Genomic DNA, 22945 nt, shown 5'->3' on the forward strand with positions numbered 1-22945 from the left:
AATTAAATCCATCCGTGACTCCTCACTCCTACTCTTGAGCGAGACTTAGGACCGAGATGCCTGCTGAGTGTGTTTATAGCCCAAATAGTGAGAGGTCTCATGTAAAACTTGCCATTTATTGTGCCTTTTCTTCTGCATGTCTTAGGAGTGTATTTCAAAAAGCTGTAGTAGTACAAGCATCTCTGGAACTCAAACTTTTTTAGACAACGAAGAGATAAGGACAAGGGGACAAAAGTAATGAACCCTGTTGCCATGGAGCTCCTCCCTTGTCCCACTAAGCCTCTAACATTGAGCCACATGAGAAGACTGGACCTCCTGGGCCCGCCTTCTGCACCAGCCCCTTCAGTGACAGAGTTAGGGCCGCAGGAGGTGCATACCCTCTGTTACCCTTAGCTTCTCCACCTGCATTTCTTTTTCCTTTTTAAAAGATTAGTTAAAAGCAAGCAAACAAAAGCAAAACTTCAAGCCAATCATTATTCATTCTTTTTTTTAATATTGAAGATTCATGGAGGTTTCTTTTTTTAAAGATCCGTTTATTTATTTGAAAGTCAGAGTTCCACAGAGAGAGAAGGAGAGGCAGAGAGAGAGGTCTTCCAGCCACTGGTTCACTCCCCAATTGGCCGCAACGGCCAGAGCTGCGCCAATCCAAAGCCAGAAGCCGAGCTTCTTCCGGTCTCCCATGCAGGTGCAGGGGCCCAAGCACTTGGGCTGTCTTCTGCTTTCCCAGGCCATAGGAGAGAGCTGGATCAGAAGTGGAGCAGCTGGGACTTGAACCAGCACCCATATGGGATGCTGGCACTGCACGTGGTGGCTTTACCCACTACACCACAGCGCCAGTCCCGACTGTTCATTTCTTATGACTCAGTCCTACAATGGCACTACCACAGTGCCTTGCACACAGTAGGATTCAGTAAATACAGAAGCGTGAATGAATGTTGTATTTTCAGAGTAACTGATGTCTTCCAAAACAGTAATTTGTACATGGTCTTGAAGTGTGATAATATATAATTACAGGGAATGAAGCATAAATAGATATCTTAATAGAAATGGAGTACCCATTAATAAATAACTTATCATAGCTTATTATTAAATGGAGACATCCTTTTCTGCTCCACCTATTAACAAAATTAACTGATTGATTTGTAAGGGAGAATGACAGAGCTCTTCCTTCCACTGGTTCACTCCCCGAATAACCACAGCTCCCAGTGCTGGCCAGGCCAAAGCCAGATGCCAGGAACTCCAACCCAGGTCGTTATCTGCCACCTCGGAGGCGCATCAGTAGGAAGCTGGGTGGGAAGTGGAGGAGCTGGGACTCCCAACAGGTATGGGATGTGGGCATTGCAGAAGCTTTACCTGCTGGGCCACAACCCCACCCTACGGCCTCAGCTCTGATGCTGCCACACTGCCCCCATGCCTTAGTTCATGATCACAGGAAGTATGTCCCTTCCGTCTGCCCAGAGCACTCTTCTCCCTAACATCTGCCTGGCTTCCCCCTTCACTTGCAATTCTGTACATAGCTGTCACCTTCTCTGTGATGATTCCCCTGGTCCCTATTGAAAATGGTTACACTCTGCCTGCCATGCACCCCTCATCACCTTTCTTAACTTTGTTCCTTAGCCTCCTAACTGTGCCACCCTGCTGTCACCCCCACTGGAATTTAAACCCCATGAAGCCAGGGATTTCAGCCTGCTTGGTACAGTGCTAAACCTTCAGCATGCCTGGTGCACAGAGGTGCTCCATAAATACTTGTTGAATAACAGACCTCCATTTTACAAAGCAAAATAAAACAAGGCCTTAGGAATTTCCAAATTGTGCAGCCCTTGAAAGTGAGATTATCCACTTTAGTTTTGGGCCTTTAAGAGTGTCAAGTCCAATACCATGTACCAGTAAGTCTTCAACAGTTGTTCCAGTATAAGCCACTGGAAGGAGAAATTCATTGTACCTTGAGCCTAGTAGTTATATTAGCAAATGATCGCCTTGTTTTTGAATGTGTGTCCAAATCATTGATTTCATGAAAGGAATCACCAGGCTTAGGGGAGGGGCTCTCTCTTTGCTTTACTTTGGATGTGGACTGAATACCTCCCCAGATGCTGTAGTTGGTCCCTGGCGACCACAGGTGGATGCCATTAGATGATTGTGTTGAAAAGAACGATGTTTGGCTGGTGCCGTGGCTCAATAGGCTAATCCTCCGCCTGCGGCGCTGGCACACCGGGTTCTAGGCCTGGTCGGGGCGCCGGATTCTGTCCCGGTTGCCCCTCTTCCAGGCCAGCTCTCTGCTGTGGCCAGGGAGTGCGGTGGAGGATGGCCCAGGTGCTTGGGCCCTGCACCCCATGGGAGACCAGGAGAAGCACCTGGCTCCTGGCTTCAGATCAGCCGCAGCAGCCATTGGAGGGTGAACCAACGGCAAAGGAAGACCTTTCTCTCTGTCTCTCTCTCTCACTGTCCACTCTGCCTGTCGGGGAAAAAAAAAACGATGTTCATGGTTCACTGCCAACTTTTACCTAGGGAACTTTGCCTTTGGTGATTTTTATCTCTGAAAATCTGTAAATTCAGTTTTTCGAATCTAGTGTCATGTGTGAATATTTTGGAGCAGAAGCGAGTCCTGTCAGCACTTCCTTGGTCTGGGAAGACATGGACCCTCCCAGCCTGTGTGTCAGACTGTGCGTGGCTGTTCCCCAGCAGGTGTGGTAATGAGGACGAAGCATGTGCTGACCCAGCAAGTCTCTGCGTGCTCACAGGGGCGAATGTTTTGATTTGGACGTTTGAGAAGACTCCACTTGGGAGTGTGTTAGCTTTCTGCAGTGTTGAAATTCTGTCATTTTTGCTTTAGGGGGCTTTAAAAAATGTATTGTTAATTATTTTATTATCAATAGCTGCACATGTTTGTGAGCTACAGTATACAATATATACAGTATACAATGTATACGACACACTTATACAATGCATGCTGATTAAACCAACATCCCCCCCCCCACCTTTTTTTTTTTTTTTTTTAAGATTTAATTTATTTGTATTTGAAAGGCAAAGTTACACAGGGAAAGAGGGAGACAGAGAAGAGAGATCTTCCATCCACTGGTTCACTCCCAGATGGCCTCAATGGGGCTGGGCCAGGCTGAAGCCAGGAGCCCAAGCACTCAGGCCATTTTCCACGGCTTTTTCAGGTGCATCAGCAGGGAGCTGGATTGCAAATTGAGTAGCCAGGACTCGAACCAGTACTCATATGGGATGTTGGCATCACAGACTGCAGCTTAACCCATGGTGCCACAACAGCCTCTCCCCTTCTGTTACTTTTTTAAGATTTATTTTACTTATTTGAAAGTCAAAATTACAGAGAGAAAGGGAGAGACAGAGATCTTCCATCCGCTGGTTTACTCCCCAGATGGCCACAACAGTCAGGGCTGGGCCAGGCCAAAGCCAGGAGCCAGGGGCTTCTTCCAGGTCTCCCACATAATACAGAGGCCCAAGCACTTGACCATCTTCCACTGCTTTCCCAGGTGCATTAGCAGATGGTGGCTTAACCTGCTGTGCTACAGTGCCAGACCTTTACAATACTTTTTGATTGGAAGCTTAGAGCTCTTTTCTTCTTCCTTTTTTTTTTAAAGATTTATTATTTATTTGAAAGGTGGGGTACTGGCACTGTGGCATAGCAGGTAAGGCCACCTCCTGCAATGCCGACATCCCATATGGGTGCTGGTTCGAGTCCCAGCTGCTCCGCTTCCAGTCCAGCTCTCTGCTGTGGCCTAGGAAAGCAGCGGAAGATGGCCCGAGTCCTTGGGCCCCTGCCCCCGCATGGGAGATAGGGGAGAGACTCCTGGCTCCTGGCTTTGAATCAGCGCAGCTCCGGCCATTGCAGCCAGTTGGGGAGTGAACCAGCGGATGGAAGACCTCTCTTTCTCTCTCTCTCGCTCTCTCTCTCTGCCTCTCCTTCTCTCTCTGTGGAACTCTGACTTTCAAATAAATAAATCAATCTTTAAAAAAGAAAAGAAAGGTGAAATTACAGAGAGAGAGAGAGAGAGAGGTCTTCTGTCTGCTGGTTCACTCCCCAAATGGCCGCAACAGCTGGAGCTGCACCAATCCGAAGCCAGAATCCAGGAACTTCTTGGGGTCTCCCGTGTGGGTGCAGGGGCCTGAGGACTTGGGCCATCTTCCACTGCTTTCCCAGGCCATAGCAGAGAGCTGGATTGGAAGTGGAGAAGCCAGGACTCAAATCGGTGCCCATATGGGACGCCAGCACTGCAGGTGGTGGATTTGCCCACCATGCCACTACACTGGGCCCTCCTTTCTTCTATTTGTTCATAAAATGTGTACTAGGTTATTGTGAACTTTAGTCACCCTATTTTGCTGTGCAACACTAAGAACTTGTTCCTTTGATCTGATTTTGTACACTTTGTTATTTATAGGGCTCCTAGGTGATTAGACTCATAAATGCTTCATTATGTAAAACTCGGAATTAAGATTTAAGATTTTTATTGCCCTTTAAATGCTTAGAATAATGACAAAGTCTCCAGGTAATCTAGCTGTTCTGTGTGTTTGAAATGTGCTTGGGTATTTTATTCCTTTTTACTTATCGGGATGATCAGGCACACTCGTGTTTGCTTCTGGAACACTTTTTGCTACTCTGTGGACAAAGTCGGCATCAGGACAGGACAGGTGAGTCTAAGTGATCCTTCCGTCTTGACTGCAGGCCCGAGCATCACCGATGTCGTCCAGTGATGGAAGATCCAGGACTCGGGACCGGGGCTACAGCGAGGTCCCCGGGGACGCGCCCCGTGGAGACGGCACCCTGAGAACCCTGCAGAGCCTTCAGGACAGCGAGCTGGCCCTGAGTGCCGATCCCCTGCCCCCGCCCCCTCTCCCGTTACAGCCACCCTTCGGCCCCGACTTCTACTCAAGTGACACCGAGGAGCCTGCCGTCGCCCCGGATCTCAAACCTGTCAGGCGCTTCGTCCCCGACTCCTGGAAGAACTTCTTCAGAGGCAAGAAAAAGGAGCCGCAATGGGCCAAGTCCGTGTCTGACATCAGGTACATCTCCGACGGCGTGGAGTGCTCCCCTCCAGCCTCCCCGGCCAGAGCCAACCACCGCTCCCCGGCCAGCTCCTGCAGAGAGCCCGACGGTGGGTCCGGAGGAACCTTCCACTCCCGGAAAGAGGCGGATGCCATGATCGCCCACGATCCCGACGGCTCCCTGGGGCGACACACGCAGTCGGCCCGGACCTACAGCGAGAAGGTGGAGGAGTACCACCTGCGCTACTCCTACATGAAGTCCTGGGCCGGCCTGCTGCGGCTGCTGGGCGTGGTGCAGCTGCTGCTGGGGGCCGGCGTCTTCGCCTGTGTCACTGCCTACATCCACAAGGACAGCGAGTGGTACAACCTGTTCGGCTACAACCAGCCCTACGGGGTGGGAGGCGCGGGCGGCCTGGGCAGCATGTATGGGGGCTACTACTACAGTGGCCCCAAGACCCCTTTCGTGCTGGTGGTGGCTGGCCTAGCCTGGGTAGCCACCATTATCATTCTGGTGCTTGGCATGTCCATGTACTACCGGACCATTCTCCTGGACTCCCACTGGTGGCCCCTCACGGAGTTTGGCATCAACGTGGCCCTGTTCATCTTGTACATGGCCGCAGCCATAGTCTATGTGAACGACACCAACCGCGGTGGCCTCTGCTACTACCCGTTATTCAACACGCCCGTGAACGCGGTGTTCTGCCGGGTGGAAGGCGGCCAGATAGCCGCGATGATCTTCCTGTTTGTCACCATGATAGTGTATCTCATCAGTGCCCTGGTGTGCCTCAAACTGTGGAGGCACGAGGCGGCTCGCAGACACCGGGAGTACATGCAGCAGCAAGAGGTAAGGGGTTTCACACTCTCCTTTTTCCTGTCCTCGACTCCCTGCTTAAAAATGTGTAGTGATCTCCTGTTTGATTTTTTAAAGATTTATTTACTTACTGAGAGAGTTAACAGAGAGAGAAAGGAAAGTCTTCCACCTGCTGCTTCCCTCCCTAGATGACCACAGCGGGGAGCCAGGAGCTTCTTCTGGGTCTCCCAAGTGGGTGCAGGGGGCCCAAGGACTTGGGCCATCTTCCGCTGCTTTCCCAGGTCATTAGCAGGGAGCTGGGTAGACAATGGAGCAGTGGGGACTGGAACCAGGGCCCGTAGGGGTTGCTGATGCGTCATAGGCCATGGCTTTACCCGCTATGCCACAATGCCAGCCCCCGGTCTTTTTAATGAGCTGAGTTTCAGAAGCCCTGGCTCAGTATCTGACATGCGTTTAGCTGGGGTAACTCACACTGGGGGTGCCCTTGTTAAAGCCAGGTGAGAATACAGTGAACCAAGTTCGATTTTTCTGGATTCCTGAGAACTGGCACTGAACGTGTACCCTGATAACTCACCTAATGCGGTTGATATTTCACCCTTATGTGGGGACATGGATGTTCCGAAATCAGAATGGAAGTCTTGCACTTGTTTTTATTTCTAGGATTTAATAATTAAATGTAATAATAGTAATAAGGGGAATAAATAATAATACCTGAAGGATATAATTGTGTAAAATCTGTATTTAAAATATTTTAGCTAAGCAGTGGTAAAAATGTTAAGGTCTATTCTTCTAGCCTCATTGCAACATGAGAAAAATCAATGTTTTTGCTTTCTCCTAAGTCAGTGTGTTGAGCAGAACCTCCTATACTACTGAATATTCTAGTATTTACCAGAAACTTTTCCTTAATTTTAGGTTAACTATATCATGAGGTTTTTTTTCCCATAACTTTTTAGATACTCTACCATTGCACTACTATAGAATGAAACTATAAAGAAAAATTAAATCCTGTCCTTAAAAAGGCACACATTTTCATATACTTGTCTATTGTGTTTTTAATCTTTTCCATGAATCTGGAACATAACAACAAAAATAATTTTAGTGTTGTAAAAATTTTTTTATTTATTTTCATTTTATTTGAAAGACAGAAAGATAGACATATCTTCCATCTGGTGGTTCATTTTTCAAATGCCCACAGCAGCCAGGCCTAGGTCAGGCCAAAGCCAGGAGCCCAGAACTCAACCCAGGTTTCCTATAACTGGTTGCAGGGACCCAAGTGCGTGAGCTGTCATCTGCTCCCTCCCAGGGTGTGTATTTGCAGGAAACTGAATTGTAAGCAGAGAAGTGAGGTCTCGAACCAGGCACTCCAATATGGGATGTGGGTGTCCCAATCATCAACTTAACCAACGTGCCAAGCACCCACCCACACAAATAGCTTTATAACAAGTTTTCTATGTGTAATACAAAGAACCTCAACCTCAATGTGATCTGTACTCTATAGTCAGAGAATTTATTTATCTTTCTAGAACTCTTATATCTACAAATTTATCTAAGCACTTCTAAGCATGTTTCTTGAATTTACATCTCTCTACAAAATAGAGAATTTTAAATACTAATCAGTATAAAATCCAGATAGTAAAATCATACCTTAATTATAATTTCATGCCAGTTTAGCAATATAATATTTCAAAATAATAACAACATTTTTTAAAAGATTTATTTACTTAATTGAAAGAATTATGGAGAGAGGAGGGGAGACAAGGAGAGAGAGAGAGTTGTGGTTTTTTTTTTGCCAGGCAGAGTTAGACAGTGAGAGAGAGAGACAGAGAGAAAGGTCTTCCTTCTGCTGGTTCACCCCCAAAATGGCCGCTACGCTGATCCGAAGCCTCCCAGTCTCCTGTGCGGGTGCAGGGCCCAAGCACTTGGACCATCCTCCACTGCCTTCTCGGGCCACAGCAGAGAGCTGGACTGGAAGAGGAGCAACTGGGACAGAATCTGGCGCCCCGACCGGGACTAGAACCCGGGGTGCCGACGCTGCAGGTGGAGGATTAGCCTAGTGAGCCATGGCGCCAGCCAAGAAAGAGAGATTTTTCATTCACTAGTTCACTCTCCAAATGACTACAACAGTCAGTACTGGACCAGGCTGAAGTCAGGAGCCTGGAGCTTCATCCTGGTCTCCTATGCAGGTACAGGGGCTCAAGGACTTGGGCCATCTTCCACTGCTTTTCCAGGTGCATTAGCAGGGAGCTGGATCAGAAGTGGAGCATCTGGGATTCGTACCTGTGCCCACATGGATGCCTGCACTGCAGACGGCGGCTTTGCCTGCCACGTCACAGTGCTGGCCCTGAAATAAAAACAATATTTCAAAATTCTACATGAATATTATTAGTTTGTCACCTTTAACACTTTTACCCATTTTTCCTTTCCCAATAAAAACTCACTGAGACTTCGTCATGCTGGATGGATGTGAGGCCCCTGAGGCTGAAGGTTGTGCCTGTCTGTGTGGCTTTTCTCTATTGATTTATAAGGTGGACGTCCCCGCACTTCAGCTGATGAGGTAGTGGGAGCTAGGAGGGCACAAAGTCCCTGGGCGACTCAAAGTCCCCACCCTCTGGTGTTTCCTACTCCTGTGTCCGCTCCGGATCGACAGGAAATTCAATGGGTCCTCTGTGGCCTGTGGAGTACCAGGTTAAAGAGCTGGAGGGGCATCTGTCAAGCTGAAGATCAACCTCCGTAAAATTGAGGTTTATGAAGGCAGATGCATGGAAATATTTGCCAAGTGGCTTCATACACCATTGGAAAATCATTTTTACTCTTTCTGTTCCAGATAAATGAATCATCATTGCCATCGAAAAGGAAAATGGTAAGAATAAAGTTTACTGCACATTATACTTTGAGATGGTTAGATACTTTTCTCTCCTATTTATGTATCAACATACAAGAGTCATCCATCTGTGAAAGTGTACCTATTACACTGAGTTATTTTCTGTTTCTCTCATCTGGCTTTGTGATGCCAAATGTCACATCTGGGAATTTCTGTTCCACTGTTTACTAGCTGTGCCCATAGGTATGCCTTTGTTTCTTCATCTGTAAAATGGGAATAATAACACAAATTTCTTTTTTTAAATTTTATTTGTTTGAAAGACAGAGTTACAAAGAGAGGGTAGATACAGACAGAGGTCTTCCATCCACTGGTTCACTCCCCAGATGGCTGCAATGGCTGGAGCTATGCCAAACTGAAGCCAGAAGCTTCCTCCGGGTCTCCCACGTGGGTGCAAGGACCCAAGGACTTAGACCATCCTCTACTGCTTTCCCAGGCTGTAGCAGAAAGCTGGATCGGAAGTGGAGCAGCTGGGTCTTGAACTGGCGCCCATATGGGATGCCGGCACCTCAGGCCAGGACTTTAATCCGCTGTTCCACAGCACCGGCCCCTTCTTCTTCTTCTTCTTCTTCTTTTTTTTTTTTTTTTAATATCTCTTTCTTAATTTGATAGAGTTACAGAGAGAAGAGGAGAAACAGAGAGAGAGATATCTTCCATCTGCTGATTCACTCTCCAAATGGTCAACACGGCTGGGTTTGGGCGAGGCCAAAGCCAGGAGCCAGGAGCTACTTTTGCGTCTCCCATGTAGGTGAAGGGGCCACGCACTTGGGCCATCTTCTCCTGCTTTCCCAGGCCGTAGCAGGGAGCTGGATCAGAACCAAATCCGCTAGGACACAAACCAGCGCCCACATGGAATGCTGGTGCCAGCGGCAGTGGCTTGACCCACTCTGCTGCAACGCTGACCCCAGCAATGATATTCTGTGCCTCAGGAGTTTGCAGAGAGGATTAGTGAGTTGCTATCAATATAATTATCAATAAACATGTAATAATTTAATATATTTTAATAGTCATTTTTATATTCATTAAATTTTTTCAAGGTACTGTGCATTATTTCTATGGAGAATCCAGCCTTTGAATTTGTTTGACAAAAGATTATATTTCCTTGGTTCAAAACTCAGAAAGGTCTGTAATACAATCTCTTCTCACATTTTCATACCCCCGGAGGGACCAGTACTATCGATATCATGGATTTCCTTTCAGAAGTGCTTCAAAAATTTCATGGAAAATGGAATTAAAAGATAAATTTAGGGGCTGGCCTTGTGGTGCAGCAGGTTGAGCCAGTTCAAGTCCCGGAGGCTATGCCTCCTATCTTGCTCCCTGTTAATGCACCTGGGAAAGCAGTGGAAGATGGCCCAAGTCCCTGAGCCTGCCACCACCTGGGAGACCTGGAAGAGGCTTCTGGCTCATAGTTTCAGCCCCGGTTGTTGTGGCCATTTGGGGAGTGAACCAGTGGATAAATGATTTCTCTCTGTGTGTCTTTCCTTCTAACACTGACATTCAAATAAATAAATAGATCTTTTTTAAAAGTTTATTTGGGCATGAGAATTTTTTTAAATCAGTGCATAGTTACTTCATATTATATTTTCCATGAATTTTTCTTTTTTTTTTTTTTTAAAGATTTATTTTCCGGCGCCGCGGTTCACTAGGCTAATCCTCCGCCTGCAGCGCCAGTACTCCAGGTTCTAGTCCCGGTTGGGGCGCCGGATTCTGTCCCGGTTGCCCCTCTTCCAGGCCAGCTCTCTGCTGTGGTCCAGGAGTGCAGTGGAGGATGGCCCAAGTGCTTGGGCCCTGCACCCCATGGGAGACCAGGAGGAAGCACCTGGCTCCTGGCTTTGGATTGGCATAGCACGTCAGCTGCAGCAGCCATTAGGAGAGTGAACCAACGGAAGGAAGACCTTTCTCTCTGTCTCTCTCTCTCACTAACTCTGCCTGTCAAAAAAAAAAAAAAAAAGATTTATTTATTTTTTTGAGAGGCAAAGTTACAGAGAGAAGGAGAGACAGAGAGAGGTCTTCCATCCACTGGTTCATTCCCCAAATGGCTGCAATGGCCAGAACTGGGCCAATCCAAAGTTCTGCTCCCCCACACGCAGAGGAGCGGCACCGGACCGGACGCTGTTTGCTTTCCCCGGTCCTTCCCGGATTTGCTCCCGCTCCCCGGCTTTCGCGGAGGAGCGGCACTAGCAAGCTCTCTGACCGACTCTCTCAGGGGGCTGTGCATGTTGTTTCTCTCCCTTTTATAGTCCTCTCCCACCAATCCGCGCTCTGCTGCCCACGGGCTGAGCTCCGATCAGGAATCAGCTAATTGACGAAGCAGCTGTGTGAGATTTGTTTACTCCCTCTCAGCGCCATATGATGGGAGATCAGATGCATAGAGTTAGTCTTAATAGTCTCAGTGGTCTAGTCTTGTCTCGGTAGTCTCAGTACTTATTTCGCCATGTTGCGGGAGACAGGCCCTGCTCCCCACACCAAAGCCAGGAGGCAGGAGCTTCTTCCTGGTCTCCCACGTGGGTACAAGTGCCCAAGCACTTGGGCCATCTTCAGCAGCTTTCCCAGGCCGTTAGCAGGGAGCTAGATAGGAAGTGGAGCAGCTGGGACGCCAACCAGTGCCCGTATGGGATGCCAGCACCATGGCAGTGTCTTTACCCACTGTGCCACCGTGCCTGCCCCTCAAATCCAGTGGGAAAGAAAAGCAGACCAAAGATTAGCAGAGCGTGGTGTGTATTCATCAAGGACTATAAATAACTTGCTTAGGGATTGCTTTTTCTTCAACCTCTCCCGAGGAAAGCAGCTGATCAGTGATGTCAGAGTGTCCTCCAGGACCTGTAGCGAGGCATGTTTTCTTTATTTTTTATTTTTTTGACAGGCAGAGTGGACAGTGGGAGAGAGAGACAGAGAGAAAGGTCTTCCTTTGCCGTTGGTTCACCCTCCAATGGTCACTGCAGCCGGCGCACCGCGCTGATCCAATGGCAGGAGCCAGGTGCTTCTCCTGGTCTCCCATGGGGTGCAGGGCCCAAGTACTTGGGCCATCCTCCACTGTACTCCCGGACCACAGCAGAGAGCTGGCCTGGAAGAGGGGCAACCAGGACAGAATCCGGTGCCCCGACCGGGACTAGAACCTGGTGTGCCGGCGCCGCAGGCGGAGGATTAGCCTAGTGAGCCGCGGCGCCAGCCTTGGCATGTTTTTTTAAGAGTCAGTTGCACTGAAGTATTTCTGACCTGGGTGAGGTCACACAAACCGAAGAGTTTTGCTGGGATTTTTGCAGGCTATTCATAGATCTTCAGAAGTCAGTGGACATCTGACCAGGCTGGGTGGGTGAGGCTGCCTTCAGCTGTCTGCAGAATATTGAAGCAGTCTTTCTCAGGAGGCAGCACAGACCTAGTGTCGCAAACCCACCCACTTAAACGAAGGTCAGAGGATTGCAGCTCTCCTCCTGGGACGTTCTCTGGACCAGAAGTGTAGTGGGATTTGTTTCAGGTTTTGCAACGTTTGCACAGCCTTCCCCTGTCGAGCCTCTGTAATCTAAAATCCCAAAAGCCAAAATCTGAAAGTTTTCGATTGTTGTGTCAGCACTCAACAAACTGTGGCCTGTGGAGCACCTGGGCTGCTCAACATGTGTCCCTGGGGAGCCCTCTGCCTGCCTGAGGGAATCTCACACATTCAACACGGACTCTGGTAGCATTAGAGATGAGAAGCCCCATAGAACAGTCAGAACTGCCAGCTGCACCCTGCCGATGAATTTCACCCTCTTCGCTGCTTCCTAGCAGAGAAGAATGCTCACCCCTCGTAGCAGTGCCGAGTGAGGGCGAGGACGTGAGTCTGAGCTCTAGCTCAGTGCCCAGCTCTGTGATCCTGGGGAAGTTTGCTCAGCTTCTCCGAACTTCAGTTTCCTGTCCCTTGTTTGGACTATATACTAGGCTGACTTTTTTTTTCTTTTAAAGATTTATGTATTTATTTGAGAGGTAGAGTTACAGAGATGGCAAGACAAAGAGAGAGGTCTTCCATCTGTTGGTTCATTCCCCAAATGGCCACAACATCTGGAGCTGGGCCACTCCGAAGCCAGGAGCCAGGAGCTTCTTCCAGGTCTCCCACACAGGTGCAGCAGCTCAAGTACTTGGGGCCATCTTCCACTGCTTTCCCAGGCCACAGCAGAGAGCTGGATCAGAAGAGGAGCAGCCAGGACTAGAACTGGTGCCCATATGGGATGCCAGTGTCACAGACAGAAGCTTAGCCTTCCATACCATGGTGGGTTTTTTTTTTTTTAAGATTTATTTTATTTATTTGAAAGGCAGGGTTACAGAGACAGAGACAGACAGATCTTCCATCTGCTGGTTCACTACCTAAATGACCTCAGTGGCCATCACTTGGCCAGGACAAAGCCAGGAACCTGGAACTCCATCCAGGTCTCCCATGTGGATGCAGAGGCCCAAGCACTTGGGCCATCATCTACGGCTTTCCCAGGCACATTAGCAGGGAGCTGGATCTGGGCAGAGCAGCCAGGACTGGAACCAGTGCTCTGATATGGGATGCTGGCGTCACAGGCCACGTCTTAACCTGCTGCCCCGTGCCAGCTCCCTCTGACTTCTTAAATAAAGCTCCCTTGTTATATAAAGAGTTAAATCCTGTCAGTAGGTATGGGCAGTTGTGTGGTTATTTCCTGACAAAAACTCCCTACACGGAAACCCAGGAGCACTTGGGCACTCACTGCTCATGACTTTGACCAGGAAGTCGGAGCTCGGACTCCCGCTGCTGCTGAAACTCACCCCCTCCACCCACGGGGCAGCTTAAACAAGCGCCTGCCGCAGCACTCTGAAATATTTAGAAGCTGGAGAGGTCATGAAATCGAAACCCATTGATTTGGACCAAAGGAGAGTCACGTGACGTTTTAGCATCAGGATTCATTTTCCAGATTAAGCATGCAGGAATTTATTAGGGTGAAGAAACGGCATCCTAGCCAGCGGAGAAGGCAGCGGAATGAATCCTCACAGCCCAGTGCGTTCCCTGGGACGCCTCGCTCGCTGGCGCTCCCACTCTCCCCGGTGCGCTGTCCCAGGTCTAGGTGATCCGGTTCCAGTTCCGCCCTGTGCACAGCGCCCGGCTTCCCCCCTTCACAACCTTCCCGTTGGCTGATGGGTCAGCAGCCTCCGTGTCTGATCCCACCCCACAGGGGTGCTGGCAGTGAGTTGAGAGCTGGTAGTTTTTTTACAATGAGCTCCTGTTAACCCAGACCTCAAAGCCAGTCTCAGAGTAAGGAAGTCAGGAAACAAAGGACTTCAAAAGCTGCCCAGTGAGATAAAGAGCGAGGTTTGAAAATCCCATTTTGTGTTTGTTTGCAGTGCGGTCGGGGCCCTCCCAAGCCGCTGTGTTTGGTTTTGCAGGCTGAGTTCAACAAGCACTTCTTGAAGGCTCAAGGGGAGGAGAGGGGAGAGGCCAATGCTACAAAGACCGCAGGCCCCCAAGCGGGAGGCTTTCCTCCAGCACGCTTCTGCGCGTCTGGTGTGCCACCAGGAGCTCAGGCAGCTAGCCGCGGGGGTGAACATAGTAGGTGCACAGCTTTCCTTGACTAGCCAGATGGTTCTGAGTTCTAGCTGCGGCTTTTCCTCCGAATAGCTGTGTGACCTTACGGAATTCACTTGACCCCTCCAAACCTCCCTTCTTCCCTTTCTTCCGGCATCCGCCGTCCTCACCAAGTTGGTTGACGATCTGGGCGCTGCCCAGTGGCACCCTGGACGCTCTTTTCCAACTCCCAAGCTGAGCATCGCTCTTCGCCTGCCCGTCCCAGAGGGCATTCCTCTGGCTCGTCCAGTCCTGCTGCCTCCGTCAGCTCCGTAACCTGACTCTGATACTTCCTCTCTGGGCTAGTGCACTTTATATTCTCTTTTCCTTTTTTGGATGCAGAATTTTCTTTCTTTTTTTAACTAAAAAGGCCTCTGAGAACCCGAGACAGCGCAGGAACTGGCCGGGGCTGGGCCAAGCAGAAACCAGAAATCTAAAACTCTATCCAGGTCTCCCACGTGGCTGCAGGGACCCAGGTACTTGGGCCGTCTGCTGTGGCTTTCCCAGGTGCATTAGCAGGGAGCTGGATCAGAAGTGGAGCAGCCAGGGCTTGAACCATCACTCATATGGTATGCTGGTGCTGCAGGCAGGGGCCCTACCCACTGCGCCACAGTGCCGGTTCCATGTAACTCATTTTTGATCTCACTGCTTGACAGCTACTTATCTCAAGTTTCCATTGTCATTTTTTTCTCTTTCCATTTAAGTTGTCTTGTTCTATTTTTATTCCTAAATTTATTATTTTGAGTTACATTTACAAATGTTTTCATTTCATTTGAAAGGCAGAAAGAGACAGATACAGAGATCTACCATCTGCTGGTTCACTCCAAAATGTCTGCAACAGCCAGGGCTGGGCCAGGCCAAAGCCAGGAGCCCAGAATCCAGTCCAGATTTCTCACATGCGTGGCCGGGGCCCAAAGTACTTCAGCTGCCTCCCGGGCTTCACAGTGGCAGAAAACTGGAATCGGAAGTGAAGCTGAAGCTTGAACCCAGGCACTCTGATATGGAATGCAGACCTCCCAAGAAGTGTAGTCTTATTTTTCAAGATTTACTTTTATTTATTTGAAAGCCATGGTGACAGATAGAGACAGAGAGAGAGCGGGATCTTCCATCTGCTGGTTCACTCTTCAAATGGCTGCAACAGCCAGGACTGGGCCAGATGAACGCCAGGAGCCTGGAACTCCATCCTGGTCTCCGTTGTAGGTGGCAGGGGCCCAGGGACTTGGGCCATCACCCACTGCCTTCTCAGGCTTGTTAGCAGGAAGCTGGACCAGCCGGGGATGTGGGTGTCACAAGCAGCAGCTTAAACTGCTGTACCATCAGCATCGTCTAAACTGCTGGGCCAAATGGCAGCCCGTGAACCACAACTTTTTATTCCTGAACAGTTACGGGAGGGTCCTGAGTGTTCGAGACCCTGGCTTGGACAGTTCATCCTCCACCTCTGACAGGTGCATCACTGGGGTTGAGAGTCTTTTCACCTGTTGTGTACTCCCACATTCAAACACAGGTTCCTTCCTTTACTGCAGAAATATTCCCAATACCCTTGTGCCCAGGGACGTGTGACTCTGAAGGGAAGTGTTACCATCTCCACTCTTCTTCCTGCCCCCTCTCCACTGTCTTCTAGGAACAAATCCGGGTAATCTTTCTGTGGGTGTGCCTGTAGTTAAACATAAATTCCTTTTTTCTCCCAAACTGCAGTGTGAAATGGCCACCGGAGACAGACAAAGAGACCCAGAAGTTCACTGCAAAGAGCTGAGGACAACAAAAATGAAACCTGAACTCCTGAGTGGCCACATCCCCCCGGGCTACATCCCTAAGCCCATCGTGATGCCCGACTACGTGGCGTGAGTGTCCGTGGGAACTCCTCAGAAGGGAGAGGCTAGGGAGAGGGGGTCTCCTCTGGGCCTTCCGTCTTCCAGACTGATACTCTGTGTTCGGGGGTGGGCACTTGGCACAGCAGTTAAGACAGCCGGTGAGATGCCTGCGTCTGCATCGGAGCCCCAGCGGCTTTCCCACTGCAGCGTCTTGCTGTTGTAACGTGGACTCGGGAAGCAGCAGGTGCAGGCTCTGCCACCCACGCGGGAGACCCAGACGACTTTCAGCCTCGCCCAGCCTCAGCTGTTGGAGGCATTTGGGAGTGGACCAGAGACTTCTATCTCTTTCTCTCTATGTGTGTATGTATCTTTCAAATAATTTTTTTTTTACAAATCTAAGATAAAATACTCTCCTTAAAATCATTTTTTAAAAGATTTATTTATTTTTCTTGAAAGAGTTACGCAGAGAGAGCAGGAGAGGCAGAGAGAGAGGTCTTCCATCAGCTGGTTCACTCCCCAATCCCAATTGGCCACATGGGCTGGAGCTGTGCCCATCGGAAGCCAGGAGCCAGGAGCTTCGAGCTTCTTCCGGGTCTCCCACGTGGGTGCAGGGGCCCAAGCACTTGGGCCATCTTCTGCTGCTTTCCCAGGACATAGCAGAGAGCTGGATCGGAAGTGGAGCAGCCGGGACTAGAACTGGTGCTCATAGAGGATGCCGGCACTGCAGTACCCGCCACGACACAGCGCTGGCCCCTCCTTAAAATCATTTATATGAAAAGCTGCTTGCTATCTGACAAGTAATACAGGTTGAACATCTCCGGTCCAAAAATCCTAAATCTGAAACATTCCGAAATGTAAAACCATTGGAACACCAACATGAGGCCACAGTGGGAAAATTCCACTCCATGACACTTTGTTTTGTGCACAAAGTTCTTCAAAGTATCGTCTACACTCTGGGCAATGTGTGTGTGCATGAAATATCGAATTTCCTGTTTAAACTCGCTCCCCAGCGCCCGGTGTCTCATTTGTGCATGCAGATCTCCGCAGATCCGCAAAGGTCAAACCCTGCCGCCCTCTGGTCCCTAGCGTCCGGGGTGGCATCGACCTGAGGGCGCAGCAGGGCCGCGGAGGGCCAGCTCGGGTGTCGCCCATCCCGCGGGTGTGGCCCCAAGCTGAGCCGGGTTCCTGTGCTTCCCAGGAAATACCCGGCCATCCAGACGGAGGACGAGCGCGAGCGCTACAAGGCCGTGTTCCAGGACCAGTTCTCCGAGTACAAAGAGCTGTCGGCCGAAGTGCAGGCCGTGCTGCGGAAGTTCGAGGAGCTCGACGCCGTCCTGAGCAGGCTGCCGCACCGCTCCGACAACCGCCAGGTCGGGCCCGCCTGGGGCGCCGAGACGCGGGCCGGGGGCGGGGGTGCGCCCCCTGCTGGCGGCGCCGGGGCCTGAGACGCCGCCCGGGTCGGCCGTGCGCTCCGACGGGGAAGGGAGGGCGCCGGGGGCGGGGCGGGGCGCCGGGGGCGGGGCGGGGCGCCGGGGGCGGGGCGTCGCGGGGCGGGGGGTGGGGCCTGAGACGCCGCCCGGGTCAGCCGTGCGCTCCGACGGGGAAGGGAGGGCGCCGGGGGCGGGGCGGGGAGGGGAGGGGCGGGGCGCCGGGGGCGGGGCGTCGCGGGGCGGGGCGCCGGGGCCTGAGACGCCGCCCGGGTCAGCCCTGCGCTCCGACGGGGAAGGGAGGGCGGAGGGGGCGGGACGCCGGGGGCGGGGCGGGGAGGGGAGGGGCGGGGCGTCGCGTCGCGGGGCGGGGCGCCGGGGCCTGAGACGCCGCCCGGGTCGGCCGTGCGCTCCGACGGGGAAGGGAGGGCGCCGGGGGCGGGGCGCCGGGGGCGGGCGGAGACCCGGGCAGCCCGCGGGTGCGCTATCCCGCACGCGAGCGCTGTGAGGGGCGTGCGGGCACGGCGGGGCCGCGGGAGCATTTGCTGTCGTGCTGGCCTTTTCTGCTTAGATTTCTCACATTTTTATCTACAATAGGGATGCGGTTTTTTTTGGGGGGGGTCAGGTGTGTATTTTTTTAAGTAGTTCACCGTAAATCCACCCCTTCAGGCCTCTGAGTCTGTCGTGTTTAGTCTGCACAAGAGTTGCTGCCATCGCGACGCAGGCGGCCGCCCCCGGGGGAGCCCCGCATCCCGCATGGCCATTCCGGCCCAGGCCTGCCCGGGACCCAGCCGCTGACCTGCCTCGTGTCTCGCGGCTTTGTCTGGAGCGTTTCTCGGAAATGCAGTCTCAGTGGTCCCTTGTTGTCTGACCTCTCCCACTTAGCACAGTGTTTTCACTGCTCCTCTTACTTTCTTTTAAAAACGTTTATTGGGGCCGGCGCTATGGTGTAGCAAGTAAAACCACTGCCTGCAGCGCTGGCATCCCAAATATGGGTGCAGGTTCCAGTCCCGGCTGCTCCTCTTCCAGTCCAGCTCTCTGCTGTGGCCTGGGAAAGCAGTAGAGGATGGCCCAAGTGCTTGCGCTCCTGCACCCACTTGGGACTCCCAGAAGAAGCTCCTGGCTCCTGGCTTCAGATTGGTGCAGCTCTGTCCTTTGGGGCCATTTAGGGAGTGACCCAATGGATGGAAGACCTCTCTGTGTCTCTGCCTCTACCTCTACCTCTTTGTAACTCTGCCTTTCAAATAAATAAATTTTAAAAACATAAGAAAAACAGTGTACTTTCTAAAAAAAAGGTTTTTTTTATTTATTTGAAAGAGTTACAGAGAGAGAGAGAGAGAGAGATCTTCCATCTGCTGGTTCACTCCCCAAATGGTCCCAACAGCCACAGCTGGGCCAATCTGAAGCCAGGAGCCAGGAGTTTCATCCAGGTCTCCCACATGGGTGTAGGAGCCCAAGTACTTGAGGCATCTTCTGCTGCTTTCCCAGGCCGTTAGCAGGGAGCTGGATTGGAAGAGGAGCAGCCGGGACTCGAACCGGTGCTCATATGGGATGCTGGCATCACAGACAGTGGCTTAATCCATTGCACCACAACACCAGCCCCTAATTAAAACTTAAAACTCACACAACTTTCCAAGGGATGTCAGATGCCTTCATGTGAACATATACACCTACATGCACATAAATTCTCCTGAAAACTTGTGTCAGGCATCTTGGTTTCAGTTCCATCTTTTGAAGTGTATGTTTTTAAATCAGTTCTGATTATGAGCTAGCTAAGCCACAGGCGTGCAGCAGTGACATTTTCCCAGTCCTGGAGCGATGGAGTAGTATTGGCCAAGAGACATCAGCATGAGAAGCAGGAGTGGCACCATTTGGAAAACACCCAGGCCCGCAGGTCCCAGCAGGGCGAAAACACCCAGGTCCACAGGTCCCAGCAGGGCGAAAACACCCAGGTCCACAGGTCCCAGCAGGGCGGCCTGGTTTATGGCCCCCCCAGGCACTGCATGTGGGAGTGAGAAGCCCCCCAAACCCAGATCAGCACAGGCTGGGGAGCAGGTGGGCTGGCTGAGAGGCAACCCTGGCCCGAGTGTCTGTGGGCGGGGGTGGGCGCTGGGGTTTTCCCAGAATGCTGCTGCACAAACCAGCTGCACTGGTGACCTCTCAGGTTTAAGGTGACCTGGCAAATACGGTAACCAAAGTAATGGGCCCACAGCCACTGTCGGTGTCTCCTGCAGGCATTATCTGAAGCAGAACTAAGAACTGCCTCATGGGCCGGTGCCGCGGCTCACTAGGCTAATCCTCCGCCTGCAGCGCCGGCACACCAGGTTCTAGTCCCGGTCGGAGCTCCGGATTCTGTCCCGGTTGCCCCTCTTCCAGGCCAGCTCTCTGCTGTGGCCAGGGAGTGCAGTGGAGGATGGCCCAAGTGCTTGGGCCCTGCACCCCATGGGAGACCAGGAGAAGCACCTGGCTCCTGCCATTGGATCAGTGTGGTGCGCTGGCCGCGGCGGCCATTGGAGGGTGAACCAATGGCAAAGGAAGACCTTTCTCTCTGTCTCTCTCTCACTGTCCACTCTGCCTGTCAAAAAAAAAAAAAAAAAAAGAGAGAGAGAGAGAGAGAGAACTGCCTCACACAAGTTGATTTCTGAGCCTTTCACCTGATAGTGTCCTGCGAGGCCCTATTCATTTTCCGGCCTTGTCCCCACCAAAGCACAGGTGGCCTTTCAAGGCCGGGGGTCCTCTGGAGGCACAGGTCTCTCACACCTGGTTGTGCACCCTTTAAAAAGCAGAAGAGCTGGGGCCAGCATTGTGCACAGCCGGTAAAGCCACCACCTGTGACGTGGGCGTCCCGGTTTGAGTCCAGGCTGCTCCACTTCTGATCCAGTTCCCTGCTAATGGCCTGGCAAAGCAGCACAAGATGACCCAAGTGCTTGGGCCCCTGCAACACACATGGGAGACCTGGAGGGAGAAGCTCCTGGCTCCTGGCTTCGGATCAGCCCAGTTCCAGCTGTTGCAGCCCTTTGGGGACTGAACTAGGGGATAGAAGACCTCTCTCTCTTTCTAGCTCTGAGTTTCAAATAAATAAATTTTTTTTTTCTAAAGCAAAGCAAACACAAGACTTCTCTGTGTCTGTAAAGTAGGAACGCTGGCCGAGTAATCCCTCCAGTCCTCCCCACCTCTTAGATTCCATTTCTGTGACAAACCCCCTGGGGCTGGTTTCCCGGCTCTGGTCTCTGCCTGCGTTTCCCACGTGGCAAGCCCAGCCCCAGCGCCGGTTTCTTCTGGTCCAGGCCCTGCTGCTGTCTCAGTCGTGACCCTGGCATTACCAGGTTCAGTGTTGCTGCTGGCAAGCGGTGCAAATGCAGCCTATCTCATGGTCTTATCTGGAACAGACACTGAGGAGTTCCCGTCAGTGGGGCGAGGATGCGGGTAGCCTTGGGGAATGTGCTCCGGAGACGCTGCTGCAACTGGGACTTCCGGCCCTCCGTTTTCTGTTGTCAGATTTACAGTGTCCAGCAGGCTCTCCGCAAAGGTTTGCAAGGTTAATAGGAATCTGCTCCCTTCAGGGAGGTCCAGCCCTGGAACAAACTCTATTTATTACAAAGCTTCGAGTAAAGATAGGAGGAATGTTGCAGTAGCTAATGTTTTTTAAGACTTCTTCATTTATTTGAAAGTCAGAGTTACAGTGAGAAATGGAGACAGAGAACCCTCCATCAGCCAGATCACTCTCCAAATGCCTGCAACAGCCAAAGCTGGGCCAGGCCAAGACGGAGCTTCATCAGGGTCTCCCCCATGGGTACGGGGAGCCAAGCACTTGGGCCCCATCCTCCGCTGCTTGCCCAGGCACGTTAGCAGGGAGTTAGATCACAAATGGAGTAGGTGGGACTCAAACCACTGCCTGTATGGGATGCTGGCGTACCAGACCATGGCTTAACCCACTGTGCCACAATGCCTGCTCCGTGGCTGTTTTCAAAACTGGAGTTGTCTCCGCCTCTTCATCCTGATGCCTAGGGAATGGAAGAATAACTTCATAAAGAGGATGAACGTGACGGTAGCAGCTGGGGTGTGGTTGTGGGTACCAGCCACCTTCTAAGGATGCCAGCTAAGTGAAGCAGCTTACAGCCTCATGAGGTCGTGACCCCATCTTCCCCATGAGGAGACTGAGTCCTGGGGTGTATAAACAGCCTGTCCGGGGCCAGCTGGCTGGCAAGCAGTGATCCTAGGCCTTGGCTCTGGTTCTGAGCAGGACCTTTCTCCCTGGGTCCCCGTGCCTGGCAGAGTCAGCCCTCAAATATCTGTCCAGTGAATTGAAGTTTTGCAGGGGAATAGGTCTATGATCGTCTTAGGTAAAAATTGATTATTATTTTTGTGCTTTGAGACATGATTTGAGTAAATGTAAGTTTTTTTAAGAAACCTTTTATTTAATGAGTACAGATTCAGTAAGTACAACTTTAGGAAGATAGCGATTCTTCCCACCATACCCACCCTCCCACTCTGACCTCCTCCTCCCTCTCCCCTTCCCAGTCCCATTCTCCATTGAGATTCGTTTTCAATTAACTTTATACACAGAAGATCAGCTCTATACTAGGTAAAGATTTCAATGATTTGCACTCACACACACACACAAAATATAAAAAACTGTTTGAGAACAAGTTTTGCAGTTAATTCTCATAGTACAACTCATTGAGGACAGAGGTCCTACATGGGAGTTAGTGCACAGTGCCTCCTGCTGTTAATGTAACAATACTCTGATGTATGACGTCCGTGATCACCCAAGGTTCTTGACATGAGCTGCCAAGGCTATGGAAGCCTTTCGAGTCCACAGTCTCCATTGGTATTTACGCTAGGCCATGAGCAAAGTGTAAGTTCTTGCCTCCCTTCAGAGAAATGCAAGTGTTTTAATGCAAGTGTACATGTGTTGTTTTTAGGAACATGAGAGAATTTCAAGAATCCATGAAGAGTTCATGAAGAAAAAGAACGTGAGTAAAACAGTTTGCTTCTTCAATGTAGGTGCTTACGCAGGGACAACCGGTGATCCCTGGCTGAGTTCTTTGAGCTGAAGCATGATCTCCCCCCAACCTTGGCTGTGGCTTCGCTCTCTGAGATTTAGTTACCTGCAGTCAGCCATGACCTGAAACGATTCAGTAGCGAATTCCAGAAATTAGCGGTGCGCCAGTGTCCAGTGCACACCTTCCTGAGTACTCAGGTGATGGAGTCACCAGCTCCATCCTGCCCTGAGCGCAAGTCACTGCTTTGTCCCTACACCGCCTGCACTGTTGGCCACGTAGTTGCAAGCTTGGCTGTCAGAATGCCCGTCAGGGCATCACAGTGCTTGTGTTAAAGTAACCTATATTTTGCTTACTAATGGCCCCAAAATTGCAGTGGTAATGACTGGCAATTTATGAGAGTATATTGTTATTGTTGTTTTATTTTGTTATTGCTGTCACTGTTGTAAGTTAAACG

The 22945-nt window shown here is 51.0% G+C and overlaps 1 protein-coding gene across 7 annotated transcripts in view; it reads left to right on the forward strand.

Moving 5' to 3' along the window:
• MARVELD2 (MARVEL domain containing 2) overlaps nucleotides 1-22945 on the forward strand; it is a 28672-nt gene that overhangs the window by 1105 nt on the left and 4622 nt on the right. For 5 of the 7 annotated variants that reach the window (XM_051853424.2, XM_051853426.2, XM_002714075.5 and 2 more), the window contains exons 2-6: nucleotides 4685-5848; nucleotides 8640-8675; nucleotides 15943-16088; nucleotides 17257-17428; nucleotides 22411-22461. In XM_051853424.2, the coding sequence (XP_051709384.2) occupies nucleotides 4685-5848; nucleotides 8640-8675; nucleotides 15943-16088; nucleotides 17257-17428; nucleotides 22411-22461 (1569 nt within the window). Of the gene's footprint in view, nucleotides 1-4580; nucleotides 5849-8639; nucleotides 8676-9305; nucleotides 9731-15942; nucleotides 16089-17256; nucleotides 17429-22410; nucleotides 22462-22945 lie in introns of those variants that run through there. The other 2 variants (XM_051853427.2, XM_070056823.1) reach the window with 2 other exon arrangements.

The sequence above is a fragment of the Oryctolagus cuniculus genome, chromosome 14 (genome assembly GCF_964237555.1).
Source record: "Oryctolagus cuniculus chromosome 14, mOryCun1.1, whole genome shotgun sequence".
Taxonomy (NCBI): Eukaryota; Metazoa; Chordata; class Mammalia; order Lagomorpha; family Leporidae; genus Oryctolagus; species Oryctolagus cuniculus.